Source organism: Serinus canaria, chromosome 1, assembly GCF_022539315.1.
Source record: "Serinus canaria isolate serCan28SL12 chromosome 1, serCan2020, whole genome shotgun sequence".
Taxonomy (NCBI): domain Eukaryota; kingdom Metazoa; phylum Chordata; class Aves; order Passeriformes; family Fringillidae; genus Serinus; species Serinus canaria.
Window position 1 is genome coordinate 1221896 of NC_066313.1, and position 25150 is coordinate 1247045.

Sequence of the window (25150 nt, forward strand, 5' to 3'; positions counted from 1 at the left end):
GACAGCCTCATCCTGACGTGCTCCTGGCAGCTCTCTGGGACCTGGACACACTGAGACTTTTGGGGTCAGAGCCGTCTCCAAAAGGCCAGAGCCAATTTGCAGTAGGATTTGTCAGCATGGCAAACTTGTACTCCCAAGGAAGGTGTGGGAAATCAAATGGGGACTGTAAGAAAGATGGGGACAAGCTTTTAAGCAAGGCCTGTTGTGATAGTGCAAGGGGTGATGGTTTTAAACCAAAAGAGAGGAGATTTGGTATAGATGTGAGGTAGATGTTTCTATAATAAGGGTGGGGGGATTCTGGCACAGGGTGCTCAGAGAAGCTGTGGCTGCCCCTGGATCCCTGGAAGTGTCCCAGGCCAGGTTAGATGGTTTTATATCAGCAGAGAGGCCACAGCTACTTCAAAGCACCAAGAAGCACCTGGATAGCCTTGGAAACACAGCCACACTGGGATGGGACAAAGGGCAGACTCCGAGTCCTGCCCCAGATGTGTTCACATCTGGTCACATGCAATCAGAGAAAGAGCAGGAAAGCTGTCAGTTCCTGGAGGAAGGACAAACCCCATCAAGCTGCCAAGCATCCCTGCTCAGAAATATTTACACTTGCAACGTGTTCTCATGGAAATTAATCCCAGGCTCACCCCTGCAGGTATGGTAAACATGAGAGGTGAGGAATGGGGAGAGGCCAGGACAGCAGGGCAAGAGGAACAAAGCTGTTTGGGTGTACCAGCCTTCCCGAAATGTGGTGGAACAGGCCCAAGCAGGACCTGGCAGGGCTGCTCGGGCTCCCTTCCAGCCTGGCCAGACCTCCAGCCCCCCACAGCCATCCCGGCTGCCCAATGAGTCCTCCCATCCCACTGGGACCTGGAGGAGGCTGATTCCACCCCCTGGGCTCCCTGACAGCTCCCTCGAGGTTTCCTCAGCCTATTACACTAAGCAAGCCCCAAAGAGGGGTTTTTAATTCCGCTGGGGAAAGCCAAAGCCTGCAAGAAGCAAGGAATTCTGTGCACGGGGGAAAATGCATTGTGCCCTGTGAAACTTATTTTCCCCCGTCCATAGAATTCCGTGCTTCCTGCATGCTTTATGAATCTTGTCCTTCCCCAACCCATGTGGTTTTTTCTTTCTTCTTTTCCTTTATGTTTCAATATTTCTTCACGTTCTTCTTTCCTGGCCAAAAGCAGAGAGCAATGCCAGCCTCTGAGCTGTCACCTGTCCCCTTCCCGTGGCTGTCGGAGCGCTGTGATCCGCATCCCCATGGCACCACCACGTGGGGATAGCCTGGAGGCTCCGGCACGTTCTCCTTTTCATGGAAGGAAGGAGGGAAGGAAGGAAGGCTGGAAACACCTCGTTCCGTGCCACCGTGAGCTTTGAAGGTCGGAAGAAACACTCAGAACAAAATTGTGGGCGTCAGATAATGTCAAACTCAATTTCTGGCTTTACCTGCTCCTGGGAGCAGTCAGGAACATTATGGACATTATGGTTAATTGTTCCAGATAATTTTGTCCTTTATTAATTTTTTTTATTTGTTATACTTTTATTCACTTTTTACTTTTCATTTTTTAAAATTATTTTATTCTTATCTATACACATGACCTTAGATGAATTTTCCAATATAAACGAATTTGATTCTTTGTGTGTGTCTCAATGTGTCTTTCTATGTCCTTGTCTCTCTCAATCATTATATCTATTAAGATTTTCATTACTTATATATTATTTTAAATATAAAATAAATTCTCATACATTCATATATATCCACACACAACACAAAATAAATATTCCTATACAAGAGAGCTGGGGAGGGACTTTGGATGAGGGATGGAGGGACAGGACAAGGGGGAATGGCTTCCCACTGACAGAGGAAATGGATGGGATATTGGGAAGGAATTCCTGGCCATGAGGGTGGGGAGGCCCTGGCACAGGGTGCCCAGAGAAGTTGTGGATCCCTGGAAGTGTCCAAGGCCGGGCTGGACATTGGGGCTTGGAACAGCCTGGGCTAGTGGAAGGTGTCCCTCCATGGAATGAGATATTTTTTAGGTTCCTTCCAACGAAACCGTTCTGGGATTCTATGACATTCCAAAACATTCCTATTTGCTACAATTAAATATCACACATTCCATATAAAAAGCTGACTTGCCTGGAAGAAGCTGCTGTGCTGTCAGCCCCCTTCCTCTATAGTCTCTACCAGTGAGCAAACCCTTCTGCCAGGAGCATTCCTGGGAGCCCAGGGGGCAAAATCCATGGCTGGAGAAGCCGCTGTGCCAAGGCTCCGGCAGCCGGAGCTGCCTCCTGTGTTAATCACGGGCCCAGCGCGGGTTCCAGCTTGCTGGATTCCACTCAGAAGCGCGTCCTGGCAGCCAAGAACCCTCCAACACATCTTGGTTTTGTGCTTGAAAAGATTTAAACCCCTGCAGGGATTAAATTCAGGTGTGAAGAATGAACAGGCAGCAGCCGCTCGGGAGCCGCGATCCAGCGTGTTGCCTTCGCCCGAGGATGGGAACCAAGGGAGCTCCATTCCCTAAAGTTCCTCTCCAAATTTTGCTTTTATGGCTAAATTCTTCTTTATTTTTTATTTTTTCTCCTGGATGAGAGAACAAGCTGCTGTTTTCAGCTGTGGGTTGTCACCATCAGCTGGAATTTGGCTCTGGGGGTTTCCAGCCTTGATGTCTCCTCTCTGTTGGGGTTCCCTGAGAGGTGTGTACTGCTCTGGGGCTGTATTTGTACCCTCCTTCATATAAAATGAAAAAAATGAAATGAAATGAAATGAAATGAAATAAAAATAAATTAAATTAAATAAAACAAAAATTAAATTAAATGAAACAAGACAAAATAAAGGTCAATAAAATATAAAATAATAACTGGTCTAGTGAAAGGTGTTCCTGCCCATGGCAGGGGATGGAACTGGATGATCCGTAAGAGTCCCTTCCAACCCAAACCATTCTGGAATTCCATGAGACTCAGCTGCCTTCAAGTCCTGCAAAAAGAAAGGAGAAATCGAGGAATAAAGGCTCAGGATAAGCTGAACTACAATTATGTTGTGAAAACAAGAATTTTGATAAAATATACAAGACTTAGACACTTATACTATTGACTTTTTGATAATCTTTATTTCACATCCTTTTTCTCTCCAATTATCAGCACTATTATTAAGATATGGAAGAGCCATGGGCAGCTACAAGAGGCAGCTCCATCAGGATTTATCATCCCAGATGCAAAATCCTTCAGGATTCACGTTGGACCTGCAGCACTCCATGAGTCAGGCTTCAGGGGATCTGTGGTCAAACAGATAAAACATAATTATTCATGGAAGAATACAAGCAAATAGTGGAAAAACAACTGCATCATAAGGGAGGATGATACATCTGCCTGTAGACCTGGTGCCTAAAATGCTTCTCAGTCCTGCATGCAGAAGTCTGGGCACCATTTTTAAAAAACCTGGGCGAGATGAAGGTGTCCTTGCCCTTGGCAGGGGGGGTGGAACTGGATGAGCTTTAAGGTCCCTTTCAACCCAAACCATTCCATGATTCCATGAAGGGCTGCACATGCAGATCCCATCCCCTTGCAGCCCTAATAGAGAGATGAAATATTTTTTCACAGCATCTGCTGCTGCACCAGGTCTCACTAATAATTTCAAATTTCCCAGGGAGAAAGAGTTAAGACTAATTAGCAGCACTAAATAAACTAGTAGCTGGAGGGGAAAGCAGAATTCAAGTTGCAATTTAGTTTTAAAGGTGGTTAAAGCATCTCTAAAGGCGAGGGGTCACTTTCTGGGAGCTGGAGCAAAGCAGCTCATCCATAATGAAGGAGCTGGCGATGGAGCAGCGGCAGCACCGCTGGAGCACTTGGGAAAATGCAATTATGGGAATTGTCTGATGCTCTGCAAACTGCCCCGGTAATTTGCTTAAGGGAAGCAGCCAAATGCACGTTAATATTTCAAAGATTTTGTTGCAGCAGAACTAATAAGCAAAGGCCAGGAATTTCAGTGCTGGGGACGGGGGTTAAAACCCCAAAAGTACTTCTGATCAGGGGTGTTTAATTCACACCCAGCAAAACATGACAGGGCTGGGAGCATCACTTCTGCCTCCTGGGCTCTCTGTGTCTGCAATGCTCAAGAGCTCAGCTTTGTTTTATTTTCCTTTGGTTAAAACCAACCCCGTGCAAAGGCTCGTGCTCCCCGTGTGCTGTCCTTGGGATGCACCAGGATCTGGGATTCTCCATCAAGGGATTCTCCAGGTGCTCTCAGGGGGAGATGGTCTCTCATGTGCTTCAGCTCAAGTCCAACTCTTGCTGCCCAGCTTTATTAGGGAAAGTGCTGGGGGAAGGGGATGGCTGCTTTGTGCCGTGGAGCACCCCTGAGTGCCACCAGCTGTGTCCCGCACCCCAATCCCGGTGTGTGGATCCTGCACTGGATAGTGCCTTGGAGAGCAGAGCACTGCACTCCTCTGGGCACCTCCCTGCACCCCTGAGCACTCCAACAGCATCCCAACCAGTCCCTTCACTGCCCCATGCACACCCTGCACCCTTCAATGCAAACCCCTTCACCCCTTATGCAAACCCCAAACCCTTCATGCACCCCCTTGTGCAAACCCCAAATCCTTCATCTACCCTCTTGTGCAAACCCCAAACCCTTTGTGCACCCCTTGTGCAAACCCCAAACCCTTCATGTACCCCCTTGTGCAAACCCCAAACCTTCCGTGTGCACCCCCTACACAGCCCTGCACCCCATACACACCCCCATTGTGCACACCCCTGCACACCCCATAACCCCCCTTACACTCCCCATTGTGCACACCCATAACCCACCCCCCATACACATCCCATTGTGCACACCCATAACCCCCCATACACACCCCATTGTGCACACCCATAACCCCCCCATACACACCCCATTGTGCACACCCATAACCCCCCATACACACCCCATTGTGCACACCCCTGCCTACCCCAAACTCCCCACTGTGCCCCCACTGTGCCCCCATTGCGCCCCCTCCCCTCCCTTTCCCTCCCGCCGCCGCCCCCGTGGCGCCCCCCAGCGGCGGCCGCGCGCCCCTGCAGCCCCCGCGCGCGCCGGGGGCGTTCCCACCCCGCCCCTGCCCATGGCGGCCGCCGGGGGCGGTGCAGGTCCCCGGGCCGGCCGCTGGGGGGCGCGCGCGGCCGCCGCGCGACTCTCGCTGCGTCGGGATTTTTTTTTTTTTCTCTGTTTTTTTTTTCTTTTTCCTTCCTCCTTTTATTTTTTTCTTTCTCCCCCCCACCCCCACCACGTCTCTCCCCGCTCTCCCTTCGCCGCCTCCTTTCCCTCGCCGCTCCCCAGCGCCGGGACGCTGCTCCGCTGCCCGTGAGGAAGAGGCGGCCTCCCCCCGCCATCCCTCCCCGCCTCCATCCCTCCCTCCCTTCCTTCCCCGCTCCTCCCGCCGACCGGGACGCGCCCCGAACCGGCAGGGAGACGGTCGCTGCCCGCTCCTCCTCCTCCTCCTGCTGCTCCTCCTCCTGCAGCGGGGGCCGCATCCTGCTGCCGGGGGGGAGGGAATTGATGTGGATACCCAGCGCAGCACCACCACCATGCAGCCGCCGCCGAGGAAGGTGCGACCCCCGCCCGGCGCAGGGGGGCTGTGCGCGGAGGGGCCGGGGGGCGGCTGAGGGTCCTTCTGGGGGGCTGGGTTCGGGGTACGGGGGGATGCGGGGGTCCGAGGCCGAGGGGAGGGGTGCGCAGGGTGGGCTGTGCGGTGGGGAAGGCTGCAGGGAGGTTCGGAGAGGGAGCGCGAGTGTTGGGAAGGGAACGGGGGGTGCAGCGGCGAGTTGGGGGCCGGGGGGGCTTTGGCCAGGGTGGCCCTGCAAGGTGGGTCGTGGGGAGCTGTCGGGGGGTGCTGGGGACTGGGCACGGAGGGGCTGTGGGGTGGGCTGGGTTGGGAGGTAGGGCAGGGCAGGGATGGGGACGCGCTGGCGAGGATGGAGGTGCAGGGGGGCAGCGCTCCGTCAGGGACCCCCCTCTCCAGCGGGGGCTCTCCAAAGGGAGACGGAGGGCTGGGAGGAGGGCAGTGGCTGCGGAGGGCTCGGCTGCACGGAGGCGTCGAGGTCGTGCAGCTTGTGGGGTGCTGCCACCGGAATTTTGGGGCCTCGCTCGGTGCGTTGGTGCCAGCAGCGAGGGGTTGGTTGTCTTGGGGAAGAAGGTCACGTCTGGAGTTGATCCAGGGACGCAGACTGTCCCGGCGTGTGCCAGGAGCACACAGGAGCACACAGGAGCAGGGGCAGCAGGAATTGTGCGGCGTTTCCACACACGTTCCCACGTGCGATGGGAACGAGCTGCAGATACACCGGGGAGGCTCTTCGGGTGACCCTGCGGTCCGTGGGAATGTGGGGTGCTGCCCACCGGGGAGACTGGTGTGGCAGCGGAGGCAAGCGGGAATGGAAATTTGGGATAAACGCTGTGCCCGGTGCGGCTTGTCTGACTAGGCAGGTTGGTATCTGGGAGAGCTGAGCTGCTTTCAGCTGCTCCGTGGTGGTTTTTGGGCACGTTTTGGGGGTTGTGCGGAATGGTCGGGCTGTGGAGAGGATGGAGAGGTGCTGCTGTGCGGGCAGGAGTTCCCGTGGGACCGAGACCCGTGCCTGTGCCATGTCCCGCTTTGGGCTGCTCTGGCTGTGATGGTCTGCAGCCCCCTGGAGATTTCCGATGTGGGATTTCTCCGTGGGGAGAGGAGATTGCCCAGTTCTGCACCTGGCAAACCGCTGCCACAGTGACCAGGAGAGGAGGGAACGTGAGCAGGATTCCCTTGTCATGCCCAGAGCTCCCCAGTAACCCTGGCAGGCAGCTGCAGTGAAGGTCTCATTCCTGCCTCCCAGCCTCTTATTTTAGGGGCTGACTCTGCTTTTGTCAAACAAAACCAATTTAATTTCAATTATTTCAATTTTAGTTTATTCATTTTACATTCATTTTCTTTGCCTCTACTATTTCATTTGAGCTTATTTCCATTACCTGGGTTGTTTTGTGTGGGTTTATTTATTTTGAGTTGGGCTTTTTTATATACAGATAAAACCAAAAATGCTGAAAGTTCACGTTAAAAAAAAACAAATGCTTTTTCTGCTTGAATTCAGGGGTATACATGTGATTTATTTTTCTGCTGTCATGTGAAAAACTTGTCTTTATGTGATGTTGTGATTAAAGGGTGCTTGTTGCTGGGGCATGATTTTCAGAGTTAAAATAGGGAATCTGATGAGATCCGGAATTTTTTTTTTTTGACTGGCTAGTGAAGAAGAGGGAGATGGGTGCCCTCTTCCTCTGTGAATTTCTCATCCCTCTGCAGTAACAGTTTGGCATTTCTGCCCTCATGAATGCATAATGTGTTCAGAGATATTGGTGATCATTTTTTAGGCCGGTATGTGGATTCCCTGTGATCACTAGAGGGCTTCAATACCAAGACCTCTTTTTGAATAAAAAACAAGAACAAAACAATTCCAAGGTTCCCTTCCAAAACCAAATCATTCCCAATAGCTGGGCCATTGCCAGTTACCAAGCAGGTTCCCAAAGTATTGAACTTTATCTGTGCAGGATCACAAGGCTCAAAGGAAAACTACAAGAGTAGTAAAAATGTAAAGCCAACCTCCTGAAGCCTTTCCCAGTTTGTTTGTTTGTTTTATTGTTGAAATGTGACTTAAACTACAGAAAATATAAGTGGTCCTTGAGTCGGTTTGTTTGTTTTCCTGATGAAATGTGACTTAAACGACAGGAAATAAAAGTGGTCCTTGGGTTTGTTTGTTTGTTTTCTTGCTGAAATGTGACTTGAACTGCAGAAAATATAAGTAGTCCTTGGGTTTGTTTGGGTTTTTTGTAGGTGAAAGTTACACAAGAGCTGAAAAACATTCAGGTTGAGCAGATGACAAAACTTCAGGCCAAGCATCAGGCAGAATGTGACCTACTGGAAGATATCAGGTAAGGCTACAGAAAATGTTACCAAAATTCCTTTAAGGTCCAGTTTTTGGAAGAACATTTGAGTTACAAAATTCAGGAACTGACGATGGAATTTCCTCTTTGGATTTCCTGCTTTTAGGCTGTTAAAGTTTTGACACAGCTGGAAATTATAACTGGAGCTAACACAATGCAAACCCTTTTTTTCTTCTCTTCAATGGGGGAAATGTTAAAAGAAACTCACAAACAACATCCAAAAAGCATTGGTCTTTTCAGCAATATTTATTTACATAATATGCTGAGACTTTGATTTACCAGTTGTAAAAGGCTGCTAAAATTGCTAAAATATTTTAAAGCCACTGATGATTTATGTCTCTCTTGAGATAGCTTTGAAAAGCGCTTTCAAACAGATTGCATTTTTTTACCAGAAAATTACAAGAAGATATCTGCATTTATAATTTAAAACTCTGCATGGGTTCAAAACAATAGAGAAAATCCACCCAACATCAGTTGTGAGGGGTTCATCATTCCTTTTACCTAATGTGATTTGCTCCTCCTGAAATTCAAGGTTTGCTTTTAACGAAATACGGTGGGAGTGGGTACCTGGCATTATATGGAGGATTAATCATTCAATTTCCTGTAAAATATTCAGCAGAAGTCCATTGCTGCCCTGCTCTTTTTGGCAGTGGATAGTCCACATGTTAATTATTTAAATGAGATTTCCTGCTTGATGTTTGTATGTTAAATGCAAGTGTTTGGCTTTGACAGATGAAGTTCTGTTTATCAGTGTCCTCCATAAATCAGAATGTCAAGGCTGGAGTCTTTTCTCCCCCTTGTATTTTTGGGTGTTGAAACACTTTTTTTTTTTTCTATGGGAAAGATCACAGTGTTCATTTCCTCAGATTAAGATTATTCTGGGGAGTGTGTAACACACAAATGCTGAGTAACAAGTAACAGACTGATCCAAGGAATTTTCCCCCCTTAGATGGAAACTTATTTTTAGAGTATCTAGGCTGGGTACTGCTGCCAAAGTCCAGGTTTTGTTAGGACTTGGTATTTTTCAGGAGCTTATGATCACTTCAGCCTGTATTCTGCTGAAAGATGTCATAAGCCTGTGGATACAAACCCAGGAAAACGTGAAAATGCCAGCTTAAAATATCTTCCTTTAATGTAATTTAATTTCTGCAGTTAATTAAATTTCTGAATTTTAATGTTGGGGATTAGGAAGCTGGTTTAATATGTTTAATTCACTCCCGTGGTCACTGAGTGTGTTCAGCACTCTGGTTGCAGCACTGCTGTGTGGATTTACAGATTAAACATTCTTTCAGAGTGGGATGATGAGATGGGGTATGGCAGCTCAGTGTTGTCAGTGAGTTGTTCAGATACCAGATAAGAGAATCAGAACCTCGGAATTTGGGGTTAAAAGCGTTTGCTGAACAAGCCCTGATCTTGGTGTGTGATGCAGAGGCCTTTGGATTGGGAAGGGGGGAAGCTTTGGGGGCTCCATGGTGTTGGTCAGGGTGTGATGCTCCTGGGGGAATTTGGGTTTCAACCTCACCCCAATATCCCATCACTGATGGCTGAATTCAGGATATGCAGCCACCGTGGTTCCGGAGCATTCCAGAAAGCTGGAACCACACACAGGATCTTTCTGTCTCTGGAAGGATGGTTTGTTTTCATAGAAAGCTCCCTGCTGTTATCCCAAAGTATGGAATTTGAGCACAGTGCCATTTGTTTATCAAGGCTCAGAAGAGTTTGGGTCCTTTGGTAGCGTTTTTGAAGCTTTTGGGCACTGCAGGAGCACAAATTTGTGCTCAGAATTCCAGAAACTGAAGCGCTGCAATGGCAACAGGAAACACTGAATCAGGGCTTGCAAACCAGTGATTAAAAATGCATGTTTGAAAAAGTTACTTTTTTGTGAATAATTGCTTCATTTGTTGGCACATAAATGCAGGCATTCAAATCACATTTTTTGTATCGCTTCGGTTGGGTTTTATGTGCAACTAAAGAGAAGTGATAGGAGGAAAAGATCAGAAAGTTCTCCAGCAGAATACATCTATTGTCTGGTGTATTAGCAGATGATTTTTGGCAGCCTACCAGCCCAAAAAGCATGCTTGCAGTACCAGCAGCTTAGATATCTTTATGCAAAACTGGGGATTCTTGGTCAGGGTTGAGGTCTATGTGTTTAACTACTCTTTTTTTTTTTTTTTTTGATGGCTTTTGGCACTATGTAAAATTTTAGTATTTATTTTTAAAAATACCGAATGTCCATTTCAGTCTTAACAAACTGTGTTGTTCCTCTGTGGAAGCTCAGTAGCACTAAAGCTGAAGTATCTTTCCATGACTTGACAAGACTCTAATAAAGAATGTGTTTGAAATGTGTTAGCAAATAGATTTAAAAATACATTTCTGTGTTTATAATCTCTGTTTGGCTCTTCTGTTACATTTCTTCATGCTCAGTGACTGGGGAATTTGGGGAACAAGTGATTCAGGATGCTTTTAGGGTCTTTGGCTTACTTTCAGGCACGACATGTGTTTATCTTCTGTAGCTCACCAAAGCTATCTCATGCCTTCATGTGGGAGATCTGTGTTGGCATTACCATAAAAAAGGTCTTTCTGCCACTGGGATGGAGAAAAAGGGATTTTTTCCTTGACAGGTAAATGCAGGTTTTGTTGCTGTGATCTAGAAACCCTTCAACATTTATGGCAAGGAGTCCTTCACTCCATCCACACTGGCTGCTTTTAGGCAGTGAGTTAATTATTTTTTTGCTGGGCTGTGAATGGCTGAATTTATCAGAGGTGTTAGCAATATTCATGTATTTTATTTTGGTTTTAAGATTGTCTTCTTTGACTGATGGTAGTAAGTCAGTCACAGCCAGGGTCTGCAAATGCTCTTGGTTTGCTGGGACAGAGGGATGCTTTCCTTTTGTGTGTGTACCAGTGCCTGCAGCATTCTAAAGAACTCTGTATGATTCACATTTCAATGCAGCTTGGCATTTCTGTGAGGTATTTATGTGCTACAGACTTTGTAAACTCATTAAGTGATAATTGCTTTACATTAAACATTGGGCCTTGCTTTTTCAAAGGCTTGGGGTCTGCTTTTCCAGGACACTTGTTATGCCTTTTCAGGTCTTGCTGAAGTATCCTAAGATGTCCTTTCTAAAACTTCTTCACATTTGTGTTTTGCTAGAGAGAATGAAGTTGGGCTTACATGTCTGCTCTAACTTTAGTCTGGACTAAGATGTAGGGCCAGGTCCACTGGCCCAAATAAATCTGCTGCAGCATAGGGTGGGTTCTGTGGATCAGGGAGCTCACCCACTTGAAATCAAACCTTCCCTGTCTTTTCTCCCAGGTTTTTTGATAAATCCAGTGCGGCAGGGGAGGGAGGAGGAATGATGAGTACCTGAGGGAGGAGAGGGAAAGCAAAGCTGCTCAGCAGCAGCCCAGGTTCACAAGGGTTTGAAGTCACTGTGTAAGCCCAGCCTGATGCCCCTGTGGAAGGCACAGCTGCTGCTTTGTGAGTTACAGCTCTGGAAAATTCACCTCATTGAAGTCTTAACTCATTTTGGCTGTGTGGATGTGCTGATCTACGTTGTCTCATCCTTTTAAGTCATTTGAAATGAGATGTAAAGATTGCCTGATTTCTGGCTGAGAAGGAGTAACAATACACTCCTTTCATTTGCTGGCTCCTGATTTTAGTTTTTTCAGTGTTTTTTTCCCCTCATTCATAATTTAAAAGGAATTTCCAAAAAGACAGGCTCACCATCTACTCGTGCAACTGATAGAGATGTGAATCTATGTACAAATACTTCCTTCTGTTTCCTTCCCTCTTCTGTCCTTGTGGTTTCTGCCTCCTGACACGTTCTTTTTGATAAAAGTGCATTTCTCTGTTATTCACCTTTCTTCTGCTGCTGCCTTGCCTTAGTAAGGTGTCCTTGTGGGTCCCTTCCAGCTCAGAATATTCTGTGATTCTGTGAATTTCTACCTTCCACCCTCTTCTGCCTCCTGACAATTCCTTCTCCCTTCCAATTTGTCCACTTCTTTTTTTTTTCCTCCCAGGTGCTTCATCTCCTCCCTTTCTTTATCCAGTTCTGACCTTGTAAATTTTATTTAGTTCTCTATTCCTGAGATTCTTTCTTTGTAAATGTGCAGCAGAGCCACTGAAGATATGTTAAGCCAAGTGAGGAGATCTCGTGGCTCTTCCTTCCCAATGTGAGCCCTTCCCTGTCTTGGATGCTGTTGCTGGGCTGTCCCTCCTGCAGGTTGTGAGGGAAGCAGTAATTCCAGGGCAGGATTTGTGTTTCTGTGCCCAGGATGAGGACAGAGAACTCCTTCGATGCCTCAGCCTGTCATAACAAGCCAGAGCGAGCAGCACAGATCTTTAAAAAAAGAAAGTAAAAGTATGAATGAATTTACATCTGTAGCCAGCCAGTTCCTGCTCGTTTTAACATGTCATTTTCTGTGCTCAATTATGCTCCGTGGAAGCTTTTGCTGTTGGATACACTTTGTGCTCCCTGGTGGAATTTGTGCTCCTGGAATCTGGCTGGCTGTGTTGGCAGGTTCCTGATAAGGTTTATGGCAGCTGGGGCTGAGTCTGGAGTAGACACCAGCAGCAGTTCCAGTTTTAAATACAGCAAATCTACAAGATCCCTTAAATATTCTGTGTTAGGGAAGAGCCTTGTGGAGCTGTGGAAGGAGGAGCAGATGGAGAGAAAAACTGTCAAATTATATGTATTTACATGAGTGTGTAGCCATATGTATTAGAATTCCATAAGAGATTCTGAATAATTCTGAGCAATCTCTGCTTTTCCTGCCCCCAGGCATGGTGGTGGTGAGGAGTTTACCTTTCTTCCTGTTCTTTCCAGCCTCCAGCTGCAGGGAATGCAATTTATTTGGATATTCCTGAACCTGGGCTCCAGAGCATGTTTGCCTCTGGCTAGTGGTGTCTGATAAAGCCCCTTTTAAAAAAATTCATCTATCCACGAGCAGGTCCATCTCTTTTTTCCCTTTATCCTGCTGAGAAATGTGTCCTTCCTTTATCCCTCAAGGTCATTCCCTGCATTCAGCAGATGCAATTCTTGCCTCTGGTGTTTGGGGCTTGATTTCAGTAGGAGCAGAGTGATTTGCTGTGCTTACAGGTTCTGAAACCTGCAACCTGCCAAAGTGGAAAGCAGCAGAAAAATCAGAAAAAAATCCCCAAAACAATGTGCAGAACGTTATTTTTCCTGGGTTTGACTCACACTTGAGGCTTTCCTTTGTGTGACTGGAATATTTATTTCTTTAAAACTTCCAATCTTATGAGCTGGTGACATTTCTTTCCTCCTGGGTTGATCTTTCTCTCCACTAGTGATTATTGTGACTTTATTTTGTACTTTCAGGTTTTTTTCCCAGGCTCTGCTAATTAGTTGAGGACACACAATTCTTTGCTGTAACACTAAATAAGCAGAAATTTCAGGATTTTTGAGAAAAGTTGGTGCAGTTACTTCTGAATAATATTCCATATAAAGATACCACAAAATCTGTGGTCTGGGCACGTTACCTATAATTAGGCAGGGCTTTAATGAGATGCTCACATTCTTGACGGAATTAAAATCTGGCGATGTTTTGACTGGAACGGTTTGAGGGAAGCTTGGAATGTACTTTAAAAAAAGCTGTTGCCTACTGGGTGTGGAAATCCAAGTTCTGAGCAAAAAAAGAAGAGTTTTAGTATAAACATGGCCACAGTGTAATGATTCAGGCCTGTCTTGGCACAGTGGAATTGAGAAATGGACCACATTCCTTCTTTTTTTTCATCCCTGGCAGGCAAAAATTAATGGATCCCCTGTTTTAGTATTTCTGAGTATCTTTCAACTGATGAAAGTTAAATAATCAAAAGATTTTTTTTGTTTGCTTTTTTATAGCAGAATAGTGTAAAAAAAGCCCACCAAACCATTTCTCACCTCAGAATGAAAATTCTTTTTTTCCCTATTTTTTTTCTCTGAGGTTTGCACTTGAATGAGCTTTTTTTTCTTAAAGCAATTCCAACACACAGTCTGGAAGTCTGATTTTTAAGGACTTCAGGAGACCCTGGGCTTGTTCTGTTAAGCTGTGGCTTCAGTGTGAGTTTGTCTTCTAAGACATAACAAGAAGATTTGGGTTCTGAGTACAACAACTCAAGATTTGGGTTCTGAGTACAACAACTCCTTGCCAAAAATTGCATTTTCACTTTTCACTCATGGCCCATTTTTTAAGAAGGAACTCTTTAGTCTGCAGAAAGTCCTGTGGGTTTGGTTTGTTTTTTTTTTTTTTTCCCTGAATTTTATCCGAGCATGGCTTTTCCTGGACCCAACTCTTGTTTTTCACCACGATGTTACTTGGCAGAGCTCTGGGAAACCAGCAGCTGCCATGAAGTCCTGTAAAGTTGCCTTTGGTACAGATTTTCATGGGGCCAGTTGCAATGTGTATTAAAATATATTGCACAGGGTGGCTCTAAAGGTATAGCAATTTATTCTTTTGGTCCATTTGTTCAAACTCAAGGTGTTTCTTGGGTTTTCTTCCTTCTCCATCACATCACTTCTGTGGTGAAGGCTTTCCCTGAAAGCTTTTCATTCCAACCCTTATTGAAACCCCTGTGTAAGGGGAATTGCAGGGACATCCCACAAAGGTCAGGATGAGCTGTGCTGGAGAGAGGGAGAGCATTCTTCCCATTCCAGGCACAATCAGGGTGGCCTGGCCTGATTTCCTATGGTGGTTGTCACAGAGCCACGGAATATCCTGATATGGAATGGGCCCATCAGGATCATCCAGTCCAGCTCCTGGCCCTGCAAAACCACCCCAGAACCCCTCTTGTGCCTGAGAGCATTATCCAAAGGCTTCCTGAAGTCAGGCTTGGTGCTGTCACCGTTCCCTGGGGAGCCTGTCCAGTGCCTGAGCACCTTGTGGGGAAGAGCCTTTTCCCAGCAGCCAGCCTCAGCCTTTGGTTCTGTTTAGTTTGGTGCCAGAAGGTTTATTTTGTAGTTTTTGCTGCCTTTGCCAGTATCCCATCAGGAGACCTCAGAAACCTTGTGCCTTGTCAATTCCAGCATCCTGAAAAACGATGGGAATGGGATTACCAAATCCTACACCGTGTAAATATTCCTGTAGAGGAGGCAGAGGTAAAAAAGAGTTTGTGGGTTTGTTTTGTTGTTGTTTTTCCCAGCAAAGGGCTGATGTACCATGGTTATCTTGGCTGCAGAGAACTTGGTGTCCTTACTTTTCATTCCCAGCTGGTCCTTGAGATCAGCCTCTCCTGCTCCCAGTGAACTTTTGACCCAACTAATATCTTATCTTACATGTGGTGAATTTGGTTTTCTGATGAATATGCATCTGATTTTTAAACTTCTTTTTTTGCTTAGTAAAATCATTGACCTTGTTTAATCATCTTGATTGCTTTTTTGCATATGAAAGCACACAGAAAATTGATACTTACACCGCATTTATATTTTTAAAAACTGGCAGTTGAAAAAAGGCTAAAACCTTATCAAACCCAAGCTGCTCTGGTCAAATGTTTGCAGTATAAACTGGTTTATAATGGCTCAATGTGGTGCTTTTCTGACTGGTTTTTATAGTAGGTTTTAAATTTTAATAACATTTTTCCTAAATGCTCGTAGGACTGTATTAAGTTGGGGGCTTGTTATTGACTTTAAGCTTGGAAGTGTTGGGTTGTGTTTATTTATGGAGTAAATGCACTATTTCCAATTAAAACTGGAGGAAAAAGAGGGAAATTAATGGTTGTAAGTCTTGGCTTGTGTTTATTTAGGAAGCAGATGGAATATTTCCAATTGAAACTTTAGGAAAGAGAGTAACTACAAAAATAATCTATTGAAATCTAGGGATTTTTAATTTTTTTTTATTGCTGTGTGCTACTGTAAGCATGGAGATTCCATTCTCAGACTTTTAAAATGATTCCTAACCTTCGGAGCCGCTCCTTCTGAGAGCCTTTGGAGTTATTTTAAGCGTTCCTTTCTTTGTGCCACTGTGAGAACAGTTTGGGCCAATCCCCAGTGGGTCTGGGAAGGTTGTTCACACACTCCTCTCTCCTCCTGCGCCGGCTCCACCAAACATCCTTTTAATGAGACAGACAAAACGCACTGGTGTCTAATTTTATGAGCAGAGCTCAGCCATGCAGAAGACTTTCGAAGATTTATGGTGGTAGAGCCACTGAGTAGAGTTATTTCTAGCCAGATGCAAGCCAATCTTAGTGGGGAAAATGTTGGCACTTACGGCCATGTTTAAATACATACAATCCTGAGCATAAATAAGGTTTTTTGAGAGGGCTCTGCTGTGTTCTGTTTGCATTTTTGAAGGAGAAAAAAAAATAAGGGAGGAGGCAAAAAAACTGAGCAAGCCACAATTTTTCTTGAGGGTATGATACTCTGAGATGAGCTCAGATCAGAAGTGCCTTTAAAGAGCTTTGAATATAAGAATGAATCATAGATTTGTGGAATGGTTTTGGGTGGGAGGGGGATGTTAAAACTCATCCATTCCCATCCCTTGCCTTGGGCAGGGACGCCTTCCACTGTCCCAGGTTGCTCTAAGCCCTGTCCAGCCTGGCTTTGGACACTTCCAGGGGTGCAGGGGCAGCCTCAGCTTCTCTGGGCACCCTGTGCCAGGTCCTCCCCAACCTCCCAGCGAGGAATTCCTCCCAATATCCCATTTAATCTTTCCCTCTGGATGGCCCCGTCCTTCCCTTATGTCAACTGCACTGCTCAGCTTGGCGTCGTCTGCAAACTGGGAATTTGAGAAATCACTTCACTGTGTGAAAGGTGGAATTACTTTGCTCTTATTTCAGAGCTACAGAGATGAGGGGCTGAAGTTCTTGAAAAATGAAGTAAAATGGACCCCTATTTTTCAGTCTTTCAGCAGGGAGTAAAGTAGTTGTAATCTCTTGACATAAGTGGGAATTTCTCTCTTGAAACATTGCCATGTGTTAGGCTGCTGAATTTCTGTTAATGTTTGACCTGAAAACCATTGCCTTTCCATCCTAAAGCCAGGCAGAGGCAGAAAAGACAGGCTAGATTGCCTTGTGAATGAAAAAGAATATTCAGAAACGCAATAATAGGCATGTTATGGTGTCTTGATTTCTAGCACCTGCTTTTCATAGTCCTGGTGTGTTCCCAGGCTGGTTTTAGCCTGTCTTATCTCTAAATGTACTTTGCTCATTTTCAGCTGTGTTGCCGCTGGTGAGAAAGGGAGTAGATGGCAGTGGTTTCCCATGTTATTTTAATGTGCTTGTTGTTTATGAAGTTTTCTTTCATGTTAATTGATTTTGTGTGATTGTTTCTAATTATCTCTCTGTGATCTGAGCTGGCTGAGTAAGAGAACAAGTACATATCACTGCCTAGTAACACCTAATTAAGAAAGAGGTCCTGCTTTTGAAATTCCTCTTTGTCTTCTCATTCTTCCTCTGTTCTTCTCAACTCTGTTGAGCCAGAGTTGTGTGAAGAGAGACGGGACAGGGAACGACTGGAGAGGATCCAGCAGAGGATACAAAGATGATGAGGGCCAGGAGCACCTCAGTTCTGGGGAAAGGCTGAGGGGACTGGGCTGTTCTGCCTTGAGAACAGACAGCTGAGAGAGGATCTTATCAATGCATACAAGTATTTTCAGGCCAGCTGCCAAGGGGATGGGGCCAGACTCTTTCCAGTGACAGGACAAGGGGCAACGGGCACAAACTGGAATGCAGGAAGTTCCCCTGGAATATGAGGGGAAGAAACTGCTGTGAGATGACAGAACACAGGGAGGAGGCTGCTCAGAGAGGTTCTGCAATCTCCTTCCCTGGGCTTATTCCAAACTGCCCTGGGTGAACCTGTTTTGGCAGGGGGGTAGGACTGGGGGGTTTCCAGAGGTGACTTCCAGCCCCAGCCATTCCGTGGTTGTGTGATTTGGTGAGATTAAGAGAGGACCATCACAAGGGTGGGGTTTTGTTTGACAAAAGTCACAGCAAAGCACAAATATTTGAATTGAACCTGTTTATTGAACCATCTCCTGTGGCATTGGTTTAAGGTGGTAAACTTAAGATACGTCACTGTACCGACAATACCAGGATGCTCTTTAAAAGTAGATTTGCCTCCAGGGCACACCTGAAAAGGCTGTCTCATCCAACCCTACCTGGCAAAGGAGCCTGGCTGAAGTTACCTCACATCTTGAAAACCTCCACAATGGGGACTCCATGCATCTCTTGGGTGGTTGTTCCAGAGACTAATGCTCTCTTTCTAAAATGTGGCAATTTGGGAGCAAAAGATTCAGTGCTCATGATGTGATTTCCTCTGGATCTCTGAGCAATCTCATCTTTTCTTTGCAGTTAAAAGAACATCAGTTCTCTGTAGTATTAGCAAACATTAGTATTTTTGGAGTACTTGTACAAGTAGTGTCTTTAGGATTGTTAGTGGGAGTTGCAGCTATTCCTTCTATCCCACATTTCCCACCCAGTAATAGAAGAGAGATGAGAGAAGAGTAATTTCTGCAATTGCAGTAAGACTGGTTTGTACCTCCTTCTTAGCTCTTTTCTGTGTGTTTCAAATCAAAGCAAAGGCTCAGAATTGTAACAGTGTGGGAGGTGTTGAGTCTCTCGAATCACTATAAATAGTGGCAGACTTGAGAGGACTTGGGAAAGCTTGGGAAGTGCACTAGTACTCTTTGGGAATCTCATTTCTTTTCCCCTGTGATGTACAGGCTTTCAGGGAAGCATCTGCCCCTTCTGATTTGGCTGAATGTAAGCAGAGCTTGAATGATGTGCATTATGTTCAAATAGGTTAAAAGTGCAAACAAAATTTTTCTAGGCAGTGTTCGTCCATATTTGTATTAATTGATGTGAAAGCAGATTGTAGTTAATTGCTATGAGCTAATCAGCTGTGTAGAAAACAAAGAAGGCCCTATATTTTAGCTTTTCTAAGCATTTGGAGCTTAGGCTTTTCTGCTGAGGAGGTGAAGGTAATCTTTGTGATTACAGGAGTTTTTCATTTGGAAATATGCAGAATTTTGATGATAGCATCCAAAGAGCGGTTGAAGTTGCAGTCTGAGGTGATGCAGTCTGCCTCTTGATGGTGGAAAGTGGCTGAACTTGATCCCTAATGCCTGAGGAGCTGAATCTTCTGTCTCTTGAGCATTTGGTCCTCAAGAAATAGTTTTAAAAACCTGTGTAAAGGCTTCAATCATCTCCTAATGTGTCACTGATAAAAATGTCCTTTGTCTGCACTTGTGTGCTCCCTCTTCTTTTGGTAAGAGCCTGCTCTCCTACTCTCCATCCTGACAAAGAGCAGCACAAGGAGGAGCAAAGGCACATTTTTCTTGCCCGAAGCCTAGCTTGGCCGTGTTGTTATTCCCGATTTCCCGGGGAGCCTTGGCCTTGTGACTGGCGTGTCCCGCAGCCGAGGCTGCCTGTCCCTGCGGGCTCTGCGGTGCCGCAGGAATGCGGCCGCACGGCGCTCTTTGTTCCCGGCTTCGGGGGGTCTTTGGAACGCCCCGGGCCCGGCTTATGAAGTGCCTGGAGCTTTGATCTGCCCTGAGAAGTTCCTTTGAGTTGGTGGGGGTGCTTTGATGTTCTCTGCTCGCTGCCAGGTCCTTCTGGTGGAGGTGCAGCGCAGAGCTGTTGTCCAGTTAAGAACCAAGACCTCATCTCTCCATGCATCCAAACACTTCCTTACTCTCAGGCAGCAAATGGATCTCTCTGCTACAGGAGTTTGTCCCTTGTAGTTGTGATTTTTTTTTTTTTTTTTTGTTCTAAATTTAGCAGGTTAGCTCGATCCTGTGCTAGAGGAGGGCTGAGCCCTTTTGTTGACACAGCTCGGTGGATGTTTGAAATGCCTTTTGCCTTCTCTGCACCCAGCTGTGCTGCTGAACTGGCAGTATGGGAAAGGCTGGGAGAATTGGGATTGTTCAGCCTGGAAAAGAGAAGCTTCGGGGTGACCTAATTGCCCCTTCCAAGACTTGAAAGGAGCCCATAAGAAAGATGGAGAGGGACTTGAGTCATGGAATGCCAGGACAAGGGGCATGACTTCTGACTGCTAAAGAGCAGGGCTAGTTGGGTTTTGGGGGGCAAGTTCTTCCCTGGGAGGGTGGGGAGGACCTGGCACAGGTTCCCAGAGAAGCTGTGGCTGCCCCTGCATCCCTGGAAGGGTCCAAGGCCAGGCTGGACAGGGCTTGGAGCTACCTGGACAGTGAGAGGTGTCCCTGCCTGTGGCAGGGGTGGGACTGACGATCTTTCAAGTCACTTCCCACTCAAACCGTGCTGGCAGTCCGTGATTCTGTGACAAACCTTTATTAACAGCCCTGTTCTGGTTTTACTGGAGCTCAGGAACAGCATTCTACTGCTATATGTGGTTGGAGCAGGCAGTGGTGCTGCAGGTAGTAAGATCAATATTCTTGTCAGTGGAAGAAGACAGGATGACTTGACCCCTTTCAGATATCTTTTCCATATCTTTTTTTGCTTGCCAATAGACTGAAATTTCTCCCTTTGGGGGAAAGTTTATAAGGAGTATTCATGTTCAAGGAATGACTGGACGTGGCACTCGGTGGTGGCAAGGTGATTATCAGTCAAAACTTGGGCTCAAGGATCTCAGAGGTCTTTTCCAACCTAAGTGATTCTGTGATTCTGACATATATGCACAGATGGATTTTAGAATTTGTGCCACATGTTTTCAGTGAGCTGTTACATTTTACTGACTTAAAAAAATAACAGTACTATACTCTTCTAAAACAGGGTGATTGTGCTTTGAGGAAAAAACCCATTATAGTAATTATTTTTACCTGTAGAATCCATTAAAACACAGAATTTGACTTACGTCAGTGCTAGTGACAATGAAACCTTGTGAAGGGCATCATTTAAAATTGAAATGCTCATGTTAAGGCTGTAGGAAAAGAAAGGAGAGAAGTCTTTGTGATAAACCTGGGTGGCACTGTCAAGATTTCTAAAATGTGACAGATGAGTAAAGGAAGAACTCCAAGGTGGTTGTTGCCTGCTACAAAACCTTTTGCAGATCCAGGATGAAATAAGAAGCATGAATGATGAAATGTGCCTTGGCTTCTTGCTGTTAAGCAAATGGGGATCAAAGAAACTCCTCATATTCCTGTTTTCTAAAAGCTCCTGGTAGACAGTCTGAATTATAACATCCTATGTTGTTGGGTTTTTTCTGAAAGGGAAATGCCTTGGATATGATGAATCAGGTCTGGGGAAGCTATAGAAAAATACCCTTGCATTTGTCTAAATTGTATCTCTCCCTAATGTTTGCTTAGTTTCCCCATTTTAAAACAAAAACTCATTAGTGATCATTTTAAATACACTTAAGCTCTGAAACCAATCCTTCTATTTGTTGTGAATGTTAATGCTCTAAAGAGGGCACGCTTTTATTTTGAAAAGATTGAATGAAATGCTCACACTCACCAGCAGCTTTCTGGCGGTTCTTTTTTGTTTTCTTTTTTTATTCTACTGAAGGAAAAGCTATTGTTTTAGCATTGTTTTGTGTCTGGATGTCATGTTCCTCTGATCACATGCTGGACTGCTAATACTTCTCTGAGACAAATTGCTGAAAACATTGGCTACGTTTGAGGTTGCAAGAATTCTCTATATATAGTGACAGAATTGATTTTTTTTTGGCTCTGTTGCTAGTGGCAACTCATCCTAATCCCAAACTGTACAGTAATGTGATTTATGGGGAGTACATTGCTTGCTAGTGAATGTTGTCTGGAATTTTTTTCTCTGTGTATTGCTACAGGGGCACTGTTCAGGCACGAGGTAAAGATATTTCATGCTTTATCATAGGTTGTGTGCATTAGAACATTTAAAATTATGAATACATTTGTAGCTCACATATGCATTTGGGGCAAAAATGCTTTGTTGTTTTTGATAGATTTATAAAGGAGAAATTTCTTATTAATTGGGAGTTTATGCTGATAAAAATCACAACTGTCTCCTGTTGTGGGTACTTTCACGCCAAGAATTTTGCATATGTGTTAATATTTTTTGTTTAAATCAAATAAATTTTACTGAGCATTAAAATGCTTCAGTTAGAAATGTTGCCAAGATATGTATGTTCTAATATGTTCTGTGTGTTGTAAAGAGCCCTTAAAATTGGCCTGTACCAGTTGGGATTGACCTCTAAATGTCCTGCTAAAGAAAATAGTGACTTTATAACACATTGTGTGGGGAAGTTCCAGGTTGGAAGTGCATCTTTTAAACTACTGTGAGGGCTGTAAGCAGTGCTCTTTTGAAAATCCAGATGGGCTTTTTAGGAAGGGACATTTTGTAAGAGCAGGAAATCATTGGTGGTTGGTCATGATGGTCATCAAGGTCTTTCCCCACCTGAACTGTTCTGTGTGTGAGAACTTAAGAAGTCAAGATGTTCAAAGTCAGACTTTGTAGTTTTGTTTTTCAAAGCAGGAGCTCATTTGTCTGTTCTCTGTGGGCATGGAAGGCAGAGTTATTACTCCTTTGAGTTGAACAGTAGTGCCTGCAGCTGCTTCATGGGACAGCAGGAGGATGATCCAGGCACTGAAGATTGTGTGTGAAAACTGGAGTAAAACAATTGTAGGTGGATGGATGCTGGCAGGACAGGCAGGAGATTGCTTTTGTTACAAACATATCATGCCCAACTTTGATTCCTTGACTGTATAGCTGGCTGTATCCTGATACATTGAAATATTGGTTGGAATATTTTCAGCTTTAATACCTCTCTTTACACTCAGGAGAATTTTCCTTCCGTGTACTTTTATCTTAGTTGAGGATAAGTGGAGATTTAAAGGGTAAGCATTCCAAAGGACAAATGGTGGCAAAGCTGTCACAGCTGATTAGTTTGAGGTGTGAGATGAGCAAGCTTCTAATTGCAGGGCAGAGATAGAGAATCCAGTGCAGTTGTGAGTTAGTGTGAATCCTCAGTGTAGCAGAGGGATGGAGCAGGGCTCCTCAGGGTAGTCAAGTGTTCTGTAGTAGCTGAATCAACAAGGGGTTACTGTGAGCTTGGCTATAAAAGGGATGGGGTGGATATTGTAACTGCTGTTTGCTGGGGGAAAAACTGCTAGAAAATCGTGAGATTTTGTGTTGTAGAAAGGAATTTGTAGAGGAGAGAAGAGCTCTGCTGTGGTACAGGATGTTTGAATTGCCAGCTACTCCCTTTCTGCAGGAATTTATGAAGCTCTGTTCGGAAGAACTATTTTAAGACTAAAGAGGAGACAGTACAGAGTATGTACATTAAAGTCAAGTTTAAAAAAAGACCACTTCTTTATTTCTTTTGTGCTTGCCAGAGAACTGGAGCAGTGCACTGAGGTAAGCAGAAAGCGAGGGCTGCCAGCGAGCTGCAGGAAGGAGAGCTGAATTCCTTGACTCAGCAAGCAGAGAGTTTCCTGATGTTACAAATATTTGTGCTTCCCGAGTTGTAAAGATGCCCTTCACACGTCTGCTGAGATCAGGCAGACCTCAAGTGGATCCACAAGCAGGAAATGTCACTGGCTTCTCGTGCTGGGTCAGAGAACTTCTTTGTGGGCAAAAATTGAGGCTGTGGGTGACCTCGCCAGGGTGGTTTTGAGTTTGTTCTGCTGCCTCGTGTGCTTTCACAGCTGGTGGGACCTTGGCCTGCCCAGCAAGGTTCTCGTTAAAAATCTTGGCCTGGAGGCCACGTTCATCCCGCGTTGGGATGTTTGTGGTGTGAGAACTCCACGTCGTCCGTGCCTGCCGTGGGAGGGGAGGCTGGCGTTCAGAATCCTGTCCAGACTGGTGGTGGCTTGGGCTTCTGTGACCACAAATTGCCTTCAGGACCTGGAGGTGCGCTGTCATGAGAGCAGAATTCAGCAGTGGTGGGCAGAGTTTCCTGGGAAGCAGCCAGGAGTGATGGGTTCAGCTTAGTTTTCCTAAGCAGGACTTGCAGAGAGCTAAGGAGAAGCCCATCCCCGTGTGTGGGAAGGTCTGGAGTTTCATGGCTGAGCAGGGAAAGCATGCAGGGTTGGTGGGTAGGAAGGGAGGAAAATATCAGTGACACCTCCATCTGATCAGGGACATGAGGAGTGGAAAGAGGGATGCTCTGGGAATGGGAGCAGCAAGACATCTTCTGCATGAAGACTCTTCCGAGTGATGGGCTCTAGGGAAGGGTCTGCAATACTCAGCAGTTTTATTTCCCCCACTCAACCTTTTCCAGGGAAATCTTTCCCTATACTGATGCCAAGGAAAACCTTAACATGCAATTTGGAAAGAAGAGCCAAGGTAATGCTCTGATGTTGATGAACACATTTCTACAAGAGCTGGGGAAGAGTTCCACGTGTGTATCTGTGTGCTGAAGGGCATGGATGTGATGTAACATGGGAGGTAGCAGGTTTAATTGGAGACCAGGCAAATAAAGCCAGCCCAAAATCCAGGCAGCAAAATGGTGTTTAAACAGTGCTGTTAAATGCCCAGCACAGTGGAGTTTATTTAATAGGAGGTGCAAAGTCTTCAGCAGGAAAGGCAATAGTGGCAGTGCTGATATTATTCAAACCTGACATGGAACGTTTGCACCTTGATAAAAATGCAGCTGAGCTGCCTATTTCTAGCAATAACATAACCCTGGCAGGTGACAGCATGCATATAAAAGGGTCATCTTTCTAGGAAGGGATCTCTTTCATTCAGATGATATAAAACCACTGAACACAAGAAAGTTTGTTATTTTTAAAACCAAACATAAAGGCTGTGATTTGCTGTAATGTGACCTCTGGTGATTCTTTTTCTTGGAGTGGCTGAAAAGGAACCTGAAGTACTCTGTGCAAATGAAATGGAAGTGACTTTCTCCTTGCTTACAACTTCCTAATTTCTTCAGTTGCCTTTTTGCAAGAGCAAAGACATGAGATCAGCTGTTAGAGTCAGCACTGGTTTTACTGAAATTTGGGGGTGTTTACATCGAATACAGTTAGCCAGAAAGTGATTAGAGGAAACTGGGTTCCCTGGGGAGGTGACTTTGCTGATGATTTTGGTGGTCTGACATAAAGAGTTGTAATAACGAGTTAATTCTTTTACATGATGTAATTAAGGTGAAACTTCACTTGCTGTGCTTTGTCTGAGGTGAAGTTTTTGATGTATAAATAAAAAGTATCATTTGTGGTGTACAGTGATCAATATTGGAGGAGTTTTGCTGGGAAAAGGGAAAGTTGGGCTACAAAAATCTCTGAATTTGGAGTCCTGAGTACTTTGTGACAAGGTGGGCAAGGGGAATGGATTTGGACTAAAAAGAGAGTAAGTTTAGATTAGATATTAGCAGGAAGGGTATTAAGAAGAATTTT

General features: G+C 45.3%; 2 protein-coding genes across 2 annotated transcripts in view; both read left to right on the forward strand.

The window, feature by feature from the left end:
• Positions 1-25150, forward strand: part of RPS3 (ribosomal protein S3) — a 221517-nt gene that overhangs the window by 80903 nt on the left and 115464 nt on the right. The window lies entirely within an intron of this gene.
• FCHSD2 (FCH and double SH3 domains 2) overlaps positions 5390-25150 on the forward strand; it is a 120462-nt gene continuing 100701 nt past the window's right edge. The window contains exons 1-2 of the mRNA XM_050972036.1: positions 5390-5574; positions 7821-7918. Of these exons, the coding sequence (XP_050827993.1) occupies positions 5554-5574; positions 7821-7918 (119 nt within the window). The 5' untranslated portion in view covers positions 5390-5553. The remainder of the gene's footprint in view (positions 5575-7820; positions 7919-25150) is intronic.